The following is a 22,831-nucleotide window of genomic DNA, read 5'->3' on the forward strand; positions in this document are numbered from 1 at the left end:
CAAACATTACATTCCCTTCAATGAAAAAAAATGTGTTTTTAAAAAATGTTAAAATTGTTCACAATTCAATAAATCATTTGAATTGTGAAATGAGAAAACCTCTGTGGTACTGTGTACCTTGTGATGATGAACGTTAATCTGTCATATGAAAAACAGCAAAATAGGGAAATATGTTGAAAATATTTACCACAATTTAAAGTTATAGTGATATGACATCAAAATAGTTTCTTCTTGCAGAAAACTGAGAGGTCAAAATACAGTAAAGTCATTATATTTAGTTTCAACTGACAATTTTATGAGTAACCTTCATTTAACAATGGATGTAGACATTAGATATAAGGAAATTCAGTTTTTAAAAGGGTTTCCGGTTTCACTGACAAAATTACCAATGTTTACAGGGAAAATTTAGATGAAACTTTAGTTATATTTGCTTTTCCTTTGAATTCTTTGATACATGTCATCTAGAAACCTCTCTCACAACGGACTAGAACTCCTGAAAAATCTCATCTAAATATGAGAACAGAATAATGACATAACTCTAAATTTACATAGAAGATGCATACAATATGGATTGCAAGAAAAACAATCTATCACTTGAAGCAGTTGCCGATTGAAATATCCGTCTCCAGAAAATGTTTTGTCAGTAAGTATGCAGAGCCTCGTTATCATCTAAACAATTATACTAGAGCCGTATATTTCCATACAAACCTACAACCAGGACAGATTCTGATGTACATGTACTCTTAAAATGAAAAGTCTGCAGCAATGAATTTAGTACAAAAACTTACCATCGTAACATCTAAGGTTTAGTTCTGGGAATGGTTGTTTGGAGGTGACTCCCTGTCTTAGATATTTCACCAGGTTTCTGAGGCAATCATCACGTGCATACAGTACAGCAAGATGAGCCGGGGTGTAACCGTTACGGTCTACCAGGGTGGTGTCTGCACCAGCACGGATCAACAAGTCTACCGCATGCGGCTGGTTTGTAATCACTGCAAGGTGGAGCGGTGTCTGCAAAAAACAACTTTTGTTTTCACTGTTGGACATAATTATGCAAACTTCTTTTTCTGATCATTTTTCTAAAGATGGGTTACAATTTTTTGATAATAATACTTCATACTTTGATATCACATACAAACAATAACAAGTTTGCTTTCTTTATATTTTCAGTTTACTTTGTCAAACAGCTCGTAATGTTGTTTTTTTATCCTGAATTTGCTTCTTTTTTTTTTTTAAATAAATGTCCATTTGTAATTCAGCTATGTATTAACAATCAACAGACCATCAATTTATACCACACTGAGAGAACTTGATTCTAAGAGTAACTAACAACTTTCTCACTTAAAAAAAAAAGAAGAAAGAAAAATGATATCAGATTACTGGAAACACAACCCTAGAAAAGGATCTAAACTCACAACCTCTGGTTTCAAAGCAATAAACCCTGCAAGAACAGACTGCCTAGATCATTTTTAAACAATGTCACTGAGAAGGAGCCGTTATTTACCCAATGTACTACAATCTGTAAGTCTAACCTGGTGGTGAAAGTTATAAGCGTTAATCCTGGTGTACGCATCTGGAAGTGTTACCATGACGTCAAGAATATTCTGGAATACTTCGTATCTCTGGTTGATCAAAGCTGTGTGCAAAGGTCTGAAACAGCAACATGCAAGTATTGAATGTAGTCAAACACATATTCTACAATATATGTGATTAATTCTTTATGATGTAGTCAAACACATATTCTACAATATATGTGATTAATTCTTTATGATGTAGTCAAACACATATTCTACAATACATGTGATTAATTCTTTATAATGTAGTCAAACACATATTCTACAATACATGTGATTAATTCTTTATAATGTAGTCAAACACATATTCTACAATACATGTGATTATTTCTTTTATAATGTAGTCAAACACATATTCTACAATACATGTGATTAATTCTTTATAATGTGAATCTTTCTGGACAGAAAGCCATCAAACTGAAGGGGGTGTGGTGGTAAGGCCTTGGTGTATGTGGTTTATCTATATGTCCTTAAGGCCTAAAAAACCAACCTCACAGAGAAGTACAAATACAATATGATTTAGATGCATATGGGACTTTCAACAAGTATTTGAATGAATGAAAAAACAACAACAACAATAATAATCAACAAGTTTTAAAAAATTCTTACAAGTCACCATCTTGGTCCTGGACAGCCATGAGGAAGCGCTGAACCATCAACAAAGACCGAATATCTCCAGATGCTGCATAATACTGCAAGGCTTCAGATGTCTTCATTGCCAACTTCAACATTGGATCCATTTCTGTTTGTGCTGAAAACATAAACACAAAGGTCTGAAATAACTAGAATTATTTATAACTGAATGAATTAATAGTACTTTGATAGAGCAGTGCTTAATACAAGAAAACAATGTCTGTTTCCATAAAATCATTATCTCTTAATTAAGAATAGCAAGATGTTTATTTTCATTCAAGAAGAAAATATTCTCTCATAACTGCCCCTCTATCATCATCACCATCACATAGAAGCTTTCAAATGATTTGTTTTTAATTAACCTTGGAAAATAGCTTTGTTTTTTTTTTTCCATACATGACAACTTATACAATTAACATCTCAGAATTTAAATCATCAATTAAAATAGCATTTCAGACAATAGAATCTTTTTGTTAAGAATACCTTTTTTTTCATCAACAAAGAAATAAGAAAATTAAATTGAAGATATATATTTTTTTGAAATTCTGTACTGCAAAATGTTTCTTTAAATCTGTAACTGTTCACTCAATGAAGTATTACTGCAATACAACTACTATAAGTACCAACTTCACATATCATGATCATATGCTTCCCTTCTATGAAAAACAAAGATTGGGTGTAAGGGGCTTTTTCTGCTTATTTATTTAACTCTTTATTTTCTTAAAAGTTTTCCTTAAAGCCCAAATCAGTACAATATATGTATTCATACTACACTTCCCTTTTAATTTTCACATAATTATATGCCCACTATAACTAAATCTCTATACAAGATCAAGATTTCATAAAAGATCAATATCAGGAAGTTTTTGCTAATATCTTATGTCTGAAATGTTTGAAATATTTATGCCAAAAAACTGCAACCTGTTAAGCTAACTTAAGTTTGTTAAATTTACATATACTGTTATGACTGAAGAAATTTTGATTTAAAGATTTCATATGTAATATTGCCATAAGTTAAAACAGAATGTTCTGATGTTTTAGTTTTGCTTTCAGTGCTTAAATGGGTTGACCATGTTCCACTTTGAGACCATTCATTCTAACAGGCACAATGAGGGGACTCCATTTATTCTAACAGGCACAATGAGATGAATCCATTCATTCTTAAACAGGCACAATGAGGAGACTCCATTCATTCTAACAGACACAATGAGGAGACTCCATTCATTCTAACAGGCACAATGAGGAGACTCCATTCATTCTAACAGGCACAATGAGGAGACTCCATTCATTCTAACAGGCACAATGAGGAGACTCCATTTATTCTAACAGACACAATGAGGAGACTCCATTCATTTTAACAGACACAATGAGGAGACTCCATTCATTCTAACAGACACAATGAGGAGACTCCATTCATTCTAACAGGCACAATGAGGAGACTCCATTCATTCTAACAGGCACAACGATGAGACTCCATTCATTCTAACAGGCACAACGATGGGACTCCATTTATTCTAACAGGCACAATGGTGGGACTCCATTTATTCTAACAGGCACAATGGTGGGACTCCATTTATTCTAACAGCACAATGAGGAGACTCCATTCATTCTAACAGGCACAATGAGGAGACTCCATTCATTCTAACAGACACAATGAGGGGACTCCATTTATTCTAACAGGCACAATGAGGAGACTCCATTCATTTTAACAGGCACAATGAGGATACTCAATTCATTCTAACAGGCACAATGAGGGACTCCATTTATTTTAACAGGCACAATGAGGGGACTCCATTTATTCTAAAAGGCACAATGATGGGACTCCATTCATTCTAACAGGCACAATGAGGAGACTCCATTCATTCTAACAGGCACAATGAAAGGACTCCATTTATTCTAACAGCACAATGAGGGGACTCCATTCATTCTAACAGGCACAATGAGGAGACTCCATTCATTCTAGCAGACACAATGAGGAGACTCCATTCATTCTAACAGGCACAACGATGGGACTCCATTTATTCTAACAGGCACAATGATGGGACTCCATTTATTCTAACAGGCACAATGGTGGGACTCCATTTATTCTAACAGCACAATGAGGAGACTCCATTCATTCTAACAGGCACAATGAGGAGACTCCATTCATTCTAACAGGCACAATGAGGAGACTCCATTCATTCTAACAGGCACAATGAGGAGACTCCATTCATTTTAACAGGAACAATGAGGGGTTCAAAGTAACATGCCGATTCAGAATACTGAATGATACTTATATGGGTACAGCACTGATAACATGTGCGGCTACAGCACTGAAACTTTGTTTTATCACAGCACTAAATTTGTGGGATATTTGTAGGGTTACACCAGGTCACAGAACTGATTTCACAGCATTGAATAGTTTTTACATCATAACATTAAATAATTTATGGGGTCACGGCACTGTATTACTTTAGGGTCACAGTAATAAATGATTCATATGGTTGAAGTACTTAAGTATTTGTTGGGAGTCAATGCATTAAATGTGGAGGTGCTAATAAATGCTTTATGAAATCGCTAAATAATTTGTAGAGTAGAGACGTCAAACCACTAGAGCAACATCCAATATAATCTGTGCACATAAACAAGAGCAAGAATGTAAAAATGCTGAAATCTGCTGGGAAAAAAAACAACATTATAAACCAAACCTAAGAAAAAATATCACTTACCAAAAGAAATCAAAGTTTCAACATCTGATTTTTTTAATTCCTTCATTTTATTCTTTTTCAACTTTAAACTGACAATCATTAACTTTCTTACACTTTTTGTTTTAGTATGACAATATGATAAAATGCTTCTTTATTCAAGTTTTGATAACAAAGTTTTTAAAAAGTACATGGGAAATTCCCCAAGTATACAATACTATGTGACTATGATAAAGCTCTATATATTTTTCATATTACCATGATAAAATGACATACACGACATACTGTGTAAAATTATAGGAACAAAGAATCTGTATCAGTTTCAAAACTGACTCATCAGAATGTTAGGTTTTAACTCACATTTATATTTTTTCGCAAATATAAACAAACAGCATTGTCAAATGTAAAAATAGACAATTATTTTAGTAATTACAGGAGTGCTTAACAATATAACCTTGAAACTGATGGGAAAAAAATCATAAAAAACTATTATATACTAGATAGTCAGTAGGGGGTATAAATGACTAGATTTCTTACTGGCTATTGTCCTTTATTCAAATTTACTATAATTTAGTACAATTTAAGTTTAGAAAAATTTAACTTTAGAATGCTTGTCATCTTTAGGAGTACTATGGTTAACCACAGACAGTCAGCTGTACAGAACTACAGTAGTATCACAACCACCCACAAAGTGTGAAGACAATGGACTGCAGCACCACCCAAACAACTGGTTGTATTGGCTGTATACATAATAAATGACAGACCAAGTTTTACACCACACTGATTGTGAAGGTGCTTTCCACAACTCTCACATGTATGACAGCATCAAACCACTTTATCCAGTTCACAAACTGATTCAAACATAAATTAACTGAATTTAAACTGTTCACTGGTTAAATTCATCTAAAATAATGTCATAAACTGCACATATAGACAATACCTGGGAATGCTGAAAGTGGTTTTTATTTGCACAGCTTAAAATATACACTATATAAATAATAAAAAGTAATGTTCTTTATAGCACATAGGTGACTGACAATATCTGACTTTCTGGATGGTGCAATCAACCTGGTGTAATCAAGGTCATTTTATGGAACATGATCACTTTCACTGCTTTTACTAGCACCTCCGCCCATTAAGTCTAACAAGAAATCATTGAATGGCCCTTGACCCTGTTGCAAGCTGGAAATGCATCTAAAGTTGTCAGCAATTCTCCCCAACAGCTTTCTCTTAAGCCGAATCATTTAATCTTCAGCCTGCTAGCGGCAAATGGTTCTGCCTTTGCGACCACTGCAGACCAAGAACCATGCAGGCTTATCTTAATCTGCCCTGGTCACTATTCAGTCAGTAAATTTTCAGTGAACACCCCTTTGAATAATAAATGGCACTGCCCAAACTGAATGGTAGACCAGTCCATTTAAAAAATTTAGCAGGGTAAAGTTTAAAGTATAACTATTTCTTTTCAATTTATCAAATTTAACACAATAAAATACATCCTGGGAAAAAAAAAAACAGACTAAACATTGTTCAGCATTGTATAACATCCTTATTAGCCAGCAAAATAACTCTATCAGAGCAATCCACCTTTTCTGCAAAAAAAGGCGAACTGATAACATATTGTGTGCATATTAAACTTCGTAAATTCATCAACAGAAGACTGGTTGAATCTTGATCATAAACCCCCAACATTCTGCCGGAACTTAAATGTAATTGCACCAATATGCAGGCACAGCTATGTTAATGCAAAATCACTGCAAAACAATATGCACACAAAAGTTTCCTTTTTTTTTTAAATAGTGCGACATTTCTTAATTTCAAAAAGTCAATTTTGGCAAAAACAATTTTTTTTAGATCAACTTACTAAGTACCTTATAATATATTCCACAGAAGAAAATTTCTATACACAATATGGTTGAAGTAACAATTAAAAAACCACTAAGGTGATTTCCCTTATTTCTCCGATTCAAATATTCACCGACAGTTTAAATAACCAGTTTATATAATAACACCAGGGGAAAATGGCGATAAGATGCTCCCATCAGCCGAACTATGAACAATGAATGCAGTGTTTTAAATGGGGAATTTTTCATTCAACAATCATGCAAAGCAATGAAATCTAATAAAACCATCGGGGTACACAATACTAGCTGTATGGCAAATATATCTAATACCAATGAAAATATTAATTTGGCCACTGCACCAATTCCTTATCTTTGAGGTAACCTTTCCACTCAATACATGCTGGCATTGGCTAATTCTATGAGTTTATTAAACTCCTGGAGCGTACTGGGCTAACTCTGGAAGAATGTGGGACTATTTGTCACTCAAAATCCTGCAGTTTCCAAGAACAGTGGCAACAACTTTTATTGTCTGCTTCCATGAAAATCTCAATTACTAATAACATATGCTAAAACATGGAGACACACATTTTTTTATTTCTTTCCTTTCCCAATAATCAATGGAGCAGGAAATAAAAAATGTCTCACAGTTTCACAATGGTCACTGAAAAATGTGTACAGTAATTCCCTCAATTGTTGAATGAACACAAGTATGTCATGGCAATAAACAGAATAAATGGCTGTTGGTAAGATATTTCCTACTTCAAATGATTTTCCTATAATGACAGTATCACAGTCTGATAATTTCTAATGCTAATAAATACTTTATACATCATTTTACATTTTAATATGAATTTCTAACAAACTTGTAGGATCTAGTTTGTATAACATACATGGAAACCTCATAATCATTTGAAAGCCAATGTTTTAATGGAAGCCAAAATGGTATAATTTATAGATTTGTTCTCCAAGTTTTCCTTTCAACTTGAACTTAACAGGATAGTTTGAGACAGAAATTGTAGTATACAGAAAATTACAAAACACAAAATCAACTTTTGACAACTTTGAATGCTGTATACCAGTGCTTTAGTATATCATACGTTCTCGCATATAAGGCACACTTTTCCACTGACCCTTGACAATATTTGCCGATGTTACTCATCGAAATAAAATAAAGCATTTTAAAATATATTTTTATGTATAATAAAATGCATTTAAATAACCAAGATACGGCGAAATACATCTAGAAAAGATTGGCGTTATTCACCAAGATTATTCAAGACTTTGCAGACTTGTTTTATGAAACGTAAAACTAAAAACTAAACAGAATGTTTTAAAATCCATTTTTGTATGTAATAAAATGTCTTTTAGCTACTTTTTAAGGAAATGGCGAAATTACGTCTACAAATCAGCCAAAATAATATCGCCTATTTTATGGCTGGGCTGTCAAATGATATGACACGCGTCAATCAATTATAGCTTGATACAAAGTCATGCTAATCAAATACAGGTATGCCCACTTCGATATATTACCCAATCGCGTTCAATTAGCTAGGCATTTCTACATGGCAATCATCTGGCAAGAAGACTAGTCCAAAATAATTACCGTTGGCCATTGTTCGAAGACGCCAAAATTTGACATCAATCAGTGTCAATCATAAATCCATTTATTTGTATGTGTTTATTTGCTGATTTGAAGCATCAAACATTTCATAACAAGTGTGTTTTAACAATTACCACCCTGAAACAGTTCTCTGCAATTGGCGCCAATTATCTTTTAATTATTTTCAGTTTGCAGGGTGTGGATTTCTTTTCTATGTACAGTTAATGTCCATTATAATTTATAAGCTTATTTAAAGCCGATATATTCTGGTGTTTTAAAGGAAACTAGAAATGTGTCCATGGGACACAGATGCCCCCACTACATGACAAAGGACACAAATTTTTTCCTAGGTCAGGGGCCATAACTGCTACAATACTGAATGAATCCAGACGCGAAACTCCAGGTGCACAACTGCACATGCTGACCAACATTCCTGTAAACTTTGGTGACTCTAGGTCAAATACTTTTGGAGCTACGCGCGACACAGCATTAAAACAAGAGCACCGCCTTGCGGGTGCTGACGCTCATCTGATTTTTTTTGTGTAATAGAAATATTGTCCTACCCATGATTTTCTAAGTCTAAAAAGGGCCATCATTCTTGCAAAAAACAGGATAGAGTTATGTTTCTTGATGTACAGTGTCCACTTACGATGGTGAAAAACTGTTGCAAGTTTTAAAGCAATAGCTTTGATAGTTTATGAGAAAAGTTGACTTAAACATAATACTTAACCAAGAAAATGATTTTCTAAGTCCAAAAGGGGCAATAATTATTGCAAAAAGCAGGATGGAGTTATGCTGCTTGCTGTACAGGGTCAGCTTATGATGGTAAACAAGTGTTGCAAGTTTCAAAGCAATAGCTTTGATAGTTTAAGAGAAAAAGTTGACCTAAACATAAAACTTAACCAAGAAATCTGATATTTTCTAAGTCCAAAAGGGGCCATAAATCTAGCAAAAAGCAGGATGGAGTTATGTTTCTTGCTGTACAGGTCAACTTATGATGGTGAACAAGTGTTGCAAGTTTTAAAGCAATAGCTTTGATAGTTTAGGATAAAAGCTGACCTAAACATAAAACTTAACCAAGAAAACTGATTTTCTAAGTCCAAAAGGGGCAATAAATCTTGCAAAAAGCAAGATGGAGTTATGTTTCTTGATGTACAGGGTCTGCTTATGATGGTGAACAAGTATTCCAAGTTTCAAAGCAATAGCTTTGATAGTTTGGGGAGAAAAGTTGACCTAAACATAAAACTTAACCAAGAAATCTGATATTTTCTAAGTACAAAAGGGGCCATAAATCTTGCAAAAAGCAAGATGGAGTTATGTTTCTTGCTATACAGGGTCAGCTTATGATGGTGAACAAGTATTCCAAGTTTCAAAGCAATAGCTTTGATAGTTTAGGAGAAAAGCTGACCTAAACATAAAACTTAACCAGGCAACGCCGACGCAGACGCCGACGCCGACGCTGACAACCGCTCAAGTGATGACAATAACTCATCATTTCTTTTCAAAAAATCAGATGAGCTAAAAAATGACCAATTTTTAACTAAGTCAGGGGCCAAAACTCCTACACGACTCAATGAATCCTTACGCGAAACCCCAGGTGCACAACTGCACATGCTGACCTTCCTGTAAACTTTGGTGATTCTAGGTCAAATATTTTTAGGACTAGGCGCGACACAACATTAAAATGACCAATTTTTTACTAAGTCAGGGGCCATAACTCCTACATGACTGAATGAATCTGGACACGAAATCCCAGGTACACAACACACATGCTGACCAACATTCTTGTAAAGTTTTGTGACTACATCAAATACTTTTGGAGCTAGGCGCGACACAACACTAAAATGACCAATTTTTACAAAGTCAGGGGCCATAACTCCTACATCACTGAATTAATCTGGACACGAAACCCCAGGTGCACAACTATACATGCTGACCAACATTCCTGTAAAGTTTTGTGACTCTTCATCAAATACTTTTGGAGCTAGGCGCGACACAACATTCTCGGAAGGACAGACTGACAAGGGCCAATCTATATGCACCTCACACCCCCCAAAGTGGGGGCATAAAAAATAGATTTATAAAAAATATACCTTTGAATCGTAAAATAAATTAATATCGAATTTTACAGTGGGCCAAAATACGGTATGTGCCGTTAAAGATTTTATCACTGCTACGCAAATGGCTGCCGAAAAACAAAAGTAACAGTTTGCAGTGACAGAAATAAAGATGCACTGTGCTCTAACTTGAAGATTTTTTAAAATTTTCTTTTAATTTCCTTGTTGTACACGCTTTAAAAAATTTGTTCGAGTTCTTGGTAGCCATAAAAAATTAAAAGGGATTTTGCCCTGACCTTACAATGAGTTTTAGTACAGGATGGCATTCGAAATATCCCAGTTGAATTGAACAAAGTTTGACTATATCAATAATACCTGTTAAAGCACTTTCTTATCTTAACAACTGCAATGAAATCTTTTCCATAATTGTTCTACCTTCAGTATTAGGGCTTATTAACAGTTTGTCTATCTCTCTATTTTACTGATTTCATAGTCTTTGCATCTCATGACATTTACACCAAGCTGTCTATACAACAATAAACTTGAATTTTGTCATCCATTGTATGACATACACCAAACTGTCTATACAACAGTTAACTTGAATGTTCTCATCTATTGTATGGCATACAACTAGCTGTCTATACACCAGTTAACTTGGAAGTTGTCATCTATTGTATGACATACACCGAGCTGTCTATACAACAGGTAACTTGAATGTTCTCATCTACTGTATGACATACACCGACCTGTCTAGACTATACAACAGTTAACTTGAATGTTGTCATCCATTGTATGACATGTACACCAAGCTGTCTATACAACTGTAAACTTGAATGTTCTCATCTATTGTATGACATACAACAAACTGTCTATACAACAGTTAACTTGAATGTTCTCATCTGCTGTATGACATACATCAAGCTGTCTATACAACAGTTAACTTGAATGTTCTCATCTACTGTATGACATACACTGAGCTGTCTATACAACAGTTAACTTGAATGTTCTTATCTAGTGTATGACATACACTTAGCTGTCTATACAACAGTTAACTTGAATGTTCTCATCTATTGTATGGCATACAACTAGCTGTCTATACAACAGTTAACTTGAATGTTCTTATCTAGGGTATGACATACACCGAGCTGTCTATACAAGTTAACTTGAATGTTCTTATCAAGTGTATGACATACACCAAGCTGTCTATACAACAGTAAACTTGAATGTTCTCATCTATTGTATGACATACACCAAGCTGTCTATACAACAGTTAACTTGAATGTTCTCATCTATTGTATGACATACAATGAGCTGTCTATACAACAGTTAATTTCAATGTTCTTATCTACTGTATGACATACAACTAGCTGTCTATACAAAAGTTAACTTGAATGTTCTTATCTAGTGTATGACATACACCGAGCTGTCTACACAACAGTTAACTTGAATGTTCTCATCTATTGTATGACATACACCGAGCTGTCTATACAACTGTTAACTTGAATGTTCTCATCTAGTGTATGACATACACCGAGCTGTCTATACAACAGTTAACTTGAATGTTCTCATCTATTGTATGGCATACAACTAGCTGTCTATACAACAGTTAACTTGAATGTTCTCATCTATTGTATGACATACACCGAGTTATCTATACAACAGTAAACTTGATTGTTCTCATCTATTGTATGACATACACCGAGCTGTCTATACAACAGTTAACTTGAATGTTCTCATCTATTGTATGGCATACAACTAGCTGTCTATACAACAGTTAACTTGAATGTTTTCATCTATTGTATGACATACACCGAGTTATCTATACAACAGTAAACTTGATTGTTCTCATCTATTGTATGACCTACACCGAGCTGTCTATACAACAGTTAACTTGAATTTTCTCATCTATTGTATGGCATACAACTAGCTGTCTATACAACAGTTAACTTGAATGTTTTCATCTATTGTATGACATACACCGAATTATCTATACAACAGTAAACTTGATTGTTCTCATCTATTGTATGACCTACACCGAGCTGTCTATACAATATACAGTTAACTTGAATGTTCTCATCTATTGTATGATATACACCGAGTTATCTATACAACAGTAAACTTGATTGTTCTCATCTATTGTATGACATACACTGAGCTGTCTATACAACAGTTAACTTGAATGTTGTCATCTATTGTATAGCATACAACTAGCTGTCTATACAACAGTAAACTAAACTTGAATGTTCTCATCTACTGTATGACATACAACTTGCTGTCTATACAACAGTTAACTTGAATGTTCTCATCTAGGGTATGACATACACCGAGCTGTCTATACAAGTTAACTTGAATGTTCTCATCTATTGTATGACATACACCGAGCTGTCTATACAACAGTAAACTTGAAAATTCTCATCTATTATATGGCATACACTGAGCTGTCTATACAACAGTTAACTTGAATTTTGTCAGCTATTGTATGACATACACTGAGCTGTCTAAACTATACAACAGTTAACTTGAATGTTGTCATCCATTGTATGACATGTACACCAAGCTGTCTATACAACTGTAAACTTGAATGTTCTCATCTGTTGCATGACATACAACAAACTGTCTATACAACAGTAAACTTGATTGTTTTCATCTATGTACACTGAGCTGTCTATATAACAGTTAACTTGAATGTTCTCATCTATCGTTTGGCATATAACGAGCTGTCTATACAATAGTAAACTTGAATGTGCTAATCTACTGCGAGTTTCTGTGCAAACCCACTGAATCTCATATATTTTGTGGCCACTTAGAAACACTATTTCAGATAATACAAAGTCAAGAATGGTCAAAAGAGTAAGTATTAAGTATAAATCTTTACCCGAGGAATCAGTTCTCTGCAATGACTTTGCCGGTACACTTGTTTCTGTGGTAGCAAGAGTTTTCTTAGCAACAATAGGTTCTGTGTCATTTTCAGAAGTAAGTGGTTGCCGTGTAACAACTTCTTCTTCCACAGATGATGTATATGGTTCCGGTTGTACTGTCAGTTGTTCTGAAACAGTGACTGCCTTTGTCATTCCTGGTTCCAATTTTGCAGTCTGCTCAAACAACTGACCAGCTGAAGATCCTGACCTTGGTGTTAAAGCAGTCATGTCATATCTATCTGCTCTAGCACTGTCCACTTCATCATAATCGTCACATGGTTCAGCTCTAGGAGGGGCTCCATCTACCATATCTAGTACATCAATAACATCCTGAAGATCTGCATCCTGAGAACCTCGAGCATAAAAACCACATGACTGCTGCATATAAGGCTGCTTGGTATAGCTTGCTCCAAAATTTCCATATTGACCTTGAAAATTTCTATTCTCTGTAACCTGACTGGCTGCTTGGTTGTACTGATCAAAAATACCTGTATTCAGCGGTGCATGTGTATTCAGAGGTGCACCAGACAACAGAAAATCTATTTCTAAACTTTCTGATGACAAAGTGGAAACTTGTACTGGTTGTGTGACCTGTTCTACTTTTAGATCATTAAGTGTCATCTGGAAGTCTGATTCCATCTGTGCTGTCTGGGCGCTGGACATACCAGTTTCTGTTACAGGCATGTTCTGCATTTGTGATCCCATGGGCATTTGCTGAGAAAGAAAATTATTTTGCGGAGAAGCGGGATGTAACTGATGCTGTGGAGAAAGGGCTCCAGCTCCAAACTGAGGTACTGATGTCTGACCTACATTCTGTGGGGAACCAATCATCATTGCTGAATTGCCGTATGGTGAAGCAGCAGACAAGTTGCTTGAGGTATCAACCCCAACTGTCTGGCCTTCCATAAAGTACTGAGGTGAACCACCTCCTTGCAACTGTCCCATGGGAGGACTTAAGTTAGACACTTCTTCATACACAAAGTCAGTAGAATGTGAAAGGACATCTGTTGGCGCACTGGAGTACAGAGCAGGTGCTGTCGTCTGCTGGAATGATGGCAGGGTTCTTTTAGCTTGTAAAACTGGCCGGCCTGTAAGAAGGCAATAATAGTAGAAAGATTTTTATCCACTTTCAGCTTTTTTTGTTTGTAACTGCAAGTTAAAACTTAGTTCTAAAATCTGACAAAGCTATTTCTCTGTACTGGCGTCATAAATTTCCAAAAAGATTTATTACCCACATAAAAATCGTTGCTTATAAGCTGTACTTCAAAGTATAAGAGTGATAAAAATCATTTGAAATCACAACAAACAAGAACTCAGATCAGTAACAAGGATACTGTTATTGATTTATTTTGAAGGGCTTAGCTTTCTTTCTCTTCTAATGTAAATGTTCATATTACCGTAATTTCAAGTAGGTTTGATTTGAACTCACTTACCAGCATTGCCTAAATTCAATGGTCTCTGGCCAAAATGATTTGCTGATAGTGGAAGGTTATCAAAGTTTGGAATGGCTGAAAAAACAAAACAACATCACAGAAACTGGATATCAGGTATACTTTACACACAAACTGCAAGACAATAAGAGTGCATAAAATAGAAAAACTTGTAGGAACCAATTCAACCATGTCATAGTATCCAAGCATTTTCTAAGAAAAAGTGACCCTCTAACCCCCCAACCCCCATTAACCACAATCACTAACAGGAATGAAAATCTTTGGTATTTCCCTTGAAAGACAATAAACCTGCATAAATACAAGTGTCACAACTTACAGCCACCATTATGCATGCCATTACTGCCGTCTGCTCCAGCACCCCCACCATTACTTGTACCACCAATAGATGATTTCATACTTCCAAATGCACTTCCAGGATGATAGGTGGGTATAAGCTTTCTACGTTTACGATCTATGTCCTCCTTATCTAAAATTATATTACACTCAGTATATTACAATAAAACAAGTTCTCTTACTTGTTAAGAAATTCAGTTATGTGGAAATATATTATTAACTGACAGTCTTTACAAGAGCTATGCCATGCTTTTCTGGTAAGACTTAACAAAGGCGGTTCAGTAACATACTAGGAAGATAATGGTTCCATTAACTTAAAATTTTTTCAAAAATGGGAACAAGAGCTTTTTTCTTTTCAAAACCTTCTTCGCACACTTTTTTTTCATGAAAAAGCCTGTTATTTACACTGAATTAGATGCTACAAAAAGGAAAACAAAGAAAAACAAGAGGCAATGTGTGCTACAAAATCCCTGACAACCAGAATGCACTTAAATCACCTGTTTTAAAAAATACCCCAATTTTAATCCACAAACTTATCTTTTGAGGAAGTATAACTTAACCAAACATTTACTACATTGGCGAGATTTTCAAAAATCTTTTCTACAACAGGTCAGTGATAATGTGTATCACCTGATAGAAGGTTGCTTCAACATCGGGAAGGTGATAACATTTCATTTCTTAAAACACCAGGAAGGTGATAACATTTCATTTCTTAAAGCATCGGGAAGGTGATAACATTTCATTTCTTAAAGCATCAGGAAGGTGATAACATGTCATTTCTTAAAGCTTCGGGAAGGTGATAACATTTCATTTCTTAAAGCATCGGGAAGGTGATAACATTTCATTTCTTAAAGCATCGGGAAGGTGATAACATTTCATTTCTTAAAGCTTCGGGAAGGTGATAACATTTCATTTCTTAAAGCATTGGGAAGGTGATAACATTTCATTTCTTAAAGCATCCGGAAGGTGATAACATTTCATTTCTTAAGAATGTGATGTTATCTAATCGAATATTTGAAAACACCTCAATTTCCTAATAAAGGTTATTATATTCTATAATGGCAGTGTAGGAGCCTGCATGCTCTAAGATTTGACATTTTGCTGTGTCCATTTGAAACTGATCAATTATATAAATGTATAGGTATGTTTAATAGGGTTTATTTTTCTGACACGGCATAAATGATAAGAGGACCAAAATATAAATTGCTGATTATGTTACGAAAAATTATGAAAAGAAATGACAAATGATATCATATCAGAAAAGGACCATTATATGCAGCTACTAAACACACCAATTTTACCTAAGGTCCTTCAAGTAAATGGTTCAATAAAAAGTTCTTTATCCGTTCTTCACTGACACAGTGAAGCAAGCCCATTTCTTACAAACCTGAGAGATTTATTTAGAAGTTTTAGTGATAAGCTGCACAGAAGTCCAGTAAAAAAAGTTTAATTAAAAGTTTTACACCTTCAACCCTGGCCACCAATTTATACATTTAAAATTATATTACTTCAACAAATATGTAAGAATGCGGAAGGCCAAATTAAACAGAATTATGATTTATAAGTATTCTGAGGATATATTAAGTAAAATGTCGAAAACAGATGGCAAACAAGAGAACAAGAAAAGATGATACACCCACCTATAATAAGAAAACATACTGCATTATTGTGTGTAAATTATTTTTCTAAGTTATTACCTCTGATTCTTGGATAGTAAGTGAATGATTTTGGATCACTAGATTCTCCATCTGATTTCCTCTGTAGCATTACCAATACATTGACAGGAGTTTGGATATTTACATCACGATACTCTGGTGTTTTGAAAACTATTGCAAACTGAAAATACAAGTAAAAACGGTTTTTACCAGTAATCATCTAACAAAGTGAAAGTATAAGGGTAGAGACCACCAATTGTTTTCCCATAGACTTACATTATAACATTATGGCGTGTACGGCCTTCCATACATCGAAACATGTATATCTAACTACATATTTTTCAAGAACTATCTTAGTTCTACCAAAATATCGGACGAAAAACATATGAATAGTGATACTTTATTTAAGTAATTTTCGTGTGAATGAGATGACCCCCTGTTTACATCGCTGGCATGGCGGGAGAAATTCGTTTGATAAAACTTTTTTCAATACACATAAAATGTAGCAAATTTTGTCAAATGTATAATAAAATACTGTAAATGCAGTGGAAAAATATCAGTGTTGAAAAATAATCACTTCCTGGGTTTGTTTACATGACTGACCAATCAGAACGCACAGACGTTACCTTATTCCCAGGTATACATTTACCTCATTCCCAGTAAGTTCCCTGTACTTTTTTGAATTGGTGGTCTCTGACCTATAGATGAATGTTTTGTATCACATTTTCCAATTTTACAGCGATATTGTCAAACATGATCCGATACCAAATGTTTTACAAAGTTTCATCAAGAAATGTTCAGTTTTAAGAAAGATATGGACAGTTTACTGAGGTCACCCCCTGTCGATTTATATGCCCAGATTCAGTCCCTGTCGTCGTCTGATTGCAATTTTTCGTGAAGATTTAAGTTATCTGCATTGGATTTGACTTGGAAGCTGAAATATGATTCATTCCGTAAAAAATAGAAATAAAGTCTATTAATTTTGATCATTCTCTGACATTACAGAGATAAAAATGATCCTTTTTGGCCCTAAAGCTCAGATAAAAATGGGCACATTTGTCCAAAAAAGAGGCCAAAATTAAAACAAGAGCACCGCCTTGCGGGTGCTGACGCTCATCTGATTTTTTTTGTGTAATAGAAATATTGTCCTACCCATGATTTTCTAAGTCTAAAAAGGGCCATCATTCTTGCAAAAAGCAGGATAGAGTTATGTTTCTTGATGTTCAGTGTCCACTTATGATGGTGAAAAACTGTTGCAAGTTTTAAACCAATAGCTTTGATAGTTTATGAGAAAAGTTGACTTAAACATAATACTCAACCAAGAAAATGATTTTCTAAGTCCAAAAGGGGCAATAATTATTGCAAAAAGCCGGATGGAGTTATGCTGCTTGCTGTACAGGGTTAGCTTATGATGGTAAACAAGTGTTGCAAGTTTCAAAGCAATAGCTTTGATAGTTTAAGAGAAAAAGTTGACCTAAACATAAAACTTAACCAAGAAATCTGATATTTTCTAAGTCCAAAAGGGGCCATAAATCTTGCAAAAAGCAGGATGGAGTTATGTTTCTTGCTGTACAGGGTCAACTTATGATGGTGAACAAGTGTTGCAAGTTTTAAAGCAATAGCTTTGATAGTTTAGGATAAAAGCTGACCTAAACATAAAACTTAACCAAGAAAACTGATTTTCTAAGTCCAAAAGGGGCAATAAATCTTGCAAAAAGCAAGATGGAGTTATGTTTCTTGATGTACAGGGTCTGCTTATGATGGTGAACAAGAATTCCAAGTTTCAAAGCAATAGCTTTGATAGTTTAGGAGAAAAGTTGACCTAAACATAAAACTTAACCAAGAAATCTGATATTTTCTAAGTACAAAAGGGGCCATAAATCTTGCAAAAAGCAAGATGGAGTTATGTTTCTTGATGTACAGGGTCTGCTTATGATGGTGAACAAGTATTCCAAGTTTCAAAGCAATAGCTTTGATAGTTTAGGAGAAAAGTTGACCTAAACATAAAACTTAACCAAGAAATCTGATATTTTCTAAGTACAAAAGGGGCCATAAATCTTGCAAAAAGCAAGATGGAGTTACGTTTCTTGCTATACAGGGTCAGCTTATGATGGTGAACAAGTATTCCAAGTTTCAAAGCAATAGCTTTGATAGTTTAGGAGAAAAGCTGACCTAAACATAAAACTTAACCAGGCAACGCCGACGCAGACGCCGACGCCGACGCCGACGCCGACAACCGCTCAAGTGATGACAATAACTCATCATTTTTTTTCAAAAAATCAGATGAGCTAAAAATATTCAAATTTCACGCTTATTTTAGCACGAAAACGTCTTTCTACATCATTTACAACAGATTTGTGGCCATTAACATTACCTGTGATGTCTACCGACGAAAGTCATGTTTTAGCTCTAATATAGGGTAGAGACCACTAATTGTTTTCCCATAGACTTACATTATAACATTATGGCGTGTACGGCCTTCCATACATCGAAACATGTATATCTAACTACATATTTTTCAAGAACTATCTTAGTTCTACCAAAATATCGGACGAAAAACATATGAATAGTGATACTTTATTTAAGTAATTTTCGTGTGAATGAGATGACCCCCTGTTTACATCGCTGGCATGGCGGGAGAAATTCGTTTGATAAAACTTTTTTTCAATACACATAAAATGTAGCAAATTTTGTCAAAATGTATAATAAAATACTGTAAATGCAGTGGAAAAATATCAGTGTTGAAAAAATAATCACTTCCTGGGTTTGTTTACATGACTGACCAATCAGAACGCACAGACGTTACCTTATTCCCAGGTATACATTTACCTCATTCCCAGTAAGTTCCCTGTACTTTTTTGAATTGGTGGTCTCTGACCATAAAACATATACTGATTCATAAAGTTTCATCTGAATTGAGCTGTCATACAAAACAAGACCATTTTGTTGATTTTATCTTGCTTCCCCTGCCCACCACCAACTCCAAAAAGACTCTGGAATAGGAACAGTGCTTGAGTCTTAAGCCCACTTCAACAACTGACAAGTTAACAGTTAGATTCTTAAGCCATTGCTTTATGGAATATTTGCAAGAACTCATTTATTTTATTTATTTATTTATTAGAGTTTTACGGCACACTAACACAGTATAGGTTATATGGCGCCAAACTGGACTACAAATTTTGGTTTCACATCTCATTTACATCGAAATAAAAACATGAGGTATGGAATCAAAATTTGCATAACTGCTGGAATCACAGAGTTACAGCAAAACCAAGTGTGAAGACCCTATTAGTCGCCTCTTACGATTATGCAAGGGTAAGGCAGTGGTTCCAATTCTTTTCATACATAGATCATCCCAGAACCACATGGGGCTGCAAGAACTCATACCAGAAAATACTTTATGGGTAATATGCAATTTTCAAAAAATATTTCTATACAGGAAAACAAAAACATCAAAACTGGTGAAAAAGTTATGAAAAGTGAAGTACAAACTAAAAAACATAAATTTAGAAAAATGTTCATACTTTTTCATTAAACTCTTTCTGCTAAGAAGCGCTGTCATATTACCCTTTGAAACATAAAACTTTCTATTATAACTGACAATGCATAAAATAATTTATATACAAGAGCTGTCACTAATGGTGACAAATGCCCCCGCAGCACCTTGACCTTTGACCTGGTGACCCCAAAGTCAGTAGGGGTGGTGTACTCAATAAGTACTATCAGCATGTAAAGTTTGAAGGTCCTGAATGAAGAGGTTTGCATGTAAAGTGCCTTCATGAAAAAAGTTAACGTTGGCCCCTGTGACCTTGACCTTTGATCTGGTGACCCCAAAGTCAGTAGGGTTGGTGTACTCATAAAGTACTATCAGCATGTAAAGTAATGTTTGAAAGTCCTGGGTGAAGTGGTTCGCAACAAAGTGCCTTCATGCAAAAAATTAACGTTGGCCCCTGTGACCTTGACCTTTGACCTGGTGACCCCAAAGTCAGTAGGGGTGGTGTGCTCAATAAGTACTATCAGCATGTGAAGTTTGAAGGTCCTGGGTGCAGTGGTTCACGAGTAAAGTGCCTTCATGCAAAAAGTTAATGTTGGCCCCTGTGACCTTGACTTTTGACCTGGCGACCCCAAAGTCAGTAGGGGTGGTGTACTCAATAAGTACTATCAGCACGTGAAGTTTGAAGGTCCTGGGTGCAGTGGTTCGTGAGTAAAGTGCCTTCATACAAAAAGTTAACATTGGCCCCTGTGACCTTGACCTTTGACCTGGTGACCCCAAAGTCAGTAGGGGTGGTGTACTCAATAAGTACTATCAGCATGTGGTTTGAAGGTCCTGGGTGCAGTGGTTAGCGAGTAAAGTGCCTTCATGCAAAAAGTTAACGTTGGCCCGTGTGACCTTGACCTTTGACCTGGTGACCCCAAAGTCAGTAGGGGTGGTGTACTTAATAAGTACTATCAGCATGTGGTTTGAAGGTCCTGGGTGCAGTGGTTCGCGAGTAAAGTGCCTTCATGCAAAAAGTTAACATTGGCCCGTGTGACCTTGACCTTCAACCTGGTGACCACAAAGTCTGTAGGGATGGTGTACTCAATAAGTACTATCAGCAGGTGAAGTTTGAAGGTCCTGGGTGCAGTGGTTCACGAGTAAAGTGCCTTCATGCAAAAAGTTAACGTTGGCCCCTGTGACCTGGACCTTTGACCTGGTGACCCAAAAGTCAGTAGGGGTGGTGTGCTCAATAAGTACTATCAGCATGTTTAGTTTGAAGGTCCTGGGTGCAGTGGTTCGCGAGTAAAGTGCCTTCATGCAAAAAGTTAACGTTGGCCCCTGTGACCTTGACCTTTGACCTGGTGACACCAAAGTCAGTAGGGGTGGTGTACTCAGTAAGTACTATCAGCACGTGAAGTTTGAAGGTCCTGGGTGCAGTGGTTAGCGAGTAAAGTGCCTTCATGCAAAAAGTTAACGTTGTGACTAACGAACGAACGAGCTAACTAACGGACGGACAGTTGAAAACTAATATGCCTCCCTTCGGGGGCACAATAACCCAGTATACTAGAAACTGATGCTAAATTTATAAAGACATAAAAACATATTTTTGCAAAAGGGAAGGGCATGACATCATAACCATAATCTGGTGTCAACTTAAAGCAAAAGTAAGAGTCCCAGATAATTCATTTTCAAGCCTTGCTTACTTCAACACAGGGAAACCATTTGCATAAGGGGAACTTTTCACAAATCAATCTTGATGATTAAAAAAATCCCCTTCTTTGCTCAAATTTCATTTTACCACTTATTGATAAGACTGTGTATCGAATATCATTTAAATTTCCATGAAAGGCTCTGTCCTTAAAATTGTTTACTCTTTTTATCTGGTTTAAATCAATAATGTATGGCCATCTGAGTGCAGGCATTTAATTTCTTATCTCTCTAAAAAAATGTTTACATTATTGTACATATGTTATGTAACCCCAGTGTATCAGGCTAACATTATCATATTATGGAACATTACTTTAATCATCACATAACTCTATTACTTTGTGAAATTGTTAAACAAAAACATTATCAAATGGAACACTTATAATCCCAACAGGTTTATAATAAACTGAGAAATAGTTAAAGTTCTAACCAAGACATCAGAGGATCATGACAGATATTTAAAATGTTTGCCTATATAGATATGTGCATTCCTACCAAGTTAAAAGACTGCAACTTGGTGCAACTTCCAAATTACACTTTTCCAAGGGCAATAACTCAAAAAATGCTGTTATGAACAATGATCAGAACATGAGTAAGTGTTTAAACATACTAAAACATTAAAATCAAATTCACCTAAATTTAAATTTCAAATGACATGACCACATCAAGCCCTGTAAACTTAAATCCATTGTAGTGGATAAAAACTACCTACACCATAATGCATTAACATCATTCACACTCAAAAGACATTTTATTAAAATGCTTATTACCTCGTATATGATAAATGCAACATTTTACACCACAACCATAGCAAAATCTTTGCATAACCTTTGCAAAATCTTGGTATAACCTTTGCAAAAAGTGGTTATTACTACACAGAAGGAAAAATTCCAAGAAATC

The 22,831-nt window shown here is 35.2% G+C and overlaps 1 protein-coding gene across 3 annotated transcripts in view; it reads right to left on the reverse strand.

The window, feature by feature from the left end:
* LOC123562200 (nuclear factor NF-kappa-B p105 subunit-like) overlaps positions 1 to 22,831 on the reverse strand; it is a 57,153-nt gene that overhangs the window by 8,026 nt on the left and 26,296 nt on the right. For all 3 annotated transcript variants that reach the window (XM_053536593.1, XM_053536592.1, XM_053536591.1), the window contains exons 9-15: positions 16,789 to 16,927; positions 15,075 to 15,224; positions 14,741 to 14,815; positions 13,265 to 14,395; positions 2,184 to 2,325; positions 1,533 to 1,650; positions 789 to 1,011 (exon numbers count right to left, since the gene is read on the reverse strand). In XM_053536593.1, the coding sequence (XP_053392568.1) occupies positions 789 to 1,011; positions 1,533 to 1,650; positions 2,184 to 2,325; positions 13,265 to 14,395; positions 14,741 to 14,815; positions 15,075 to 15,224; positions 16,789 to 16,927 (1,978 nt within the window). The remainder of the gene's footprint in view (positions 1 to 788; positions 1,012 to 1,532; positions 1,651 to 2,183; positions 2,326 to 13,264; positions 14,396 to 14,740; positions 14,816 to 15,074; positions 15,225 to 16,788; positions 16,928 to 22,831) is intronic.

The sequence above is a fragment of the Mercenaria mercenaria genome, chromosome 2 (genome assembly GCF_021730395.1).
Source record: "Mercenaria mercenaria strain notata chromosome 2, MADL_Memer_1, whole genome shotgun sequence".
Taxonomy (NCBI): domain Eukaryota; kingdom Metazoa; phylum Mollusca; class Bivalvia; order Venerida; family Veneridae; genus Mercenaria; species Mercenaria mercenaria.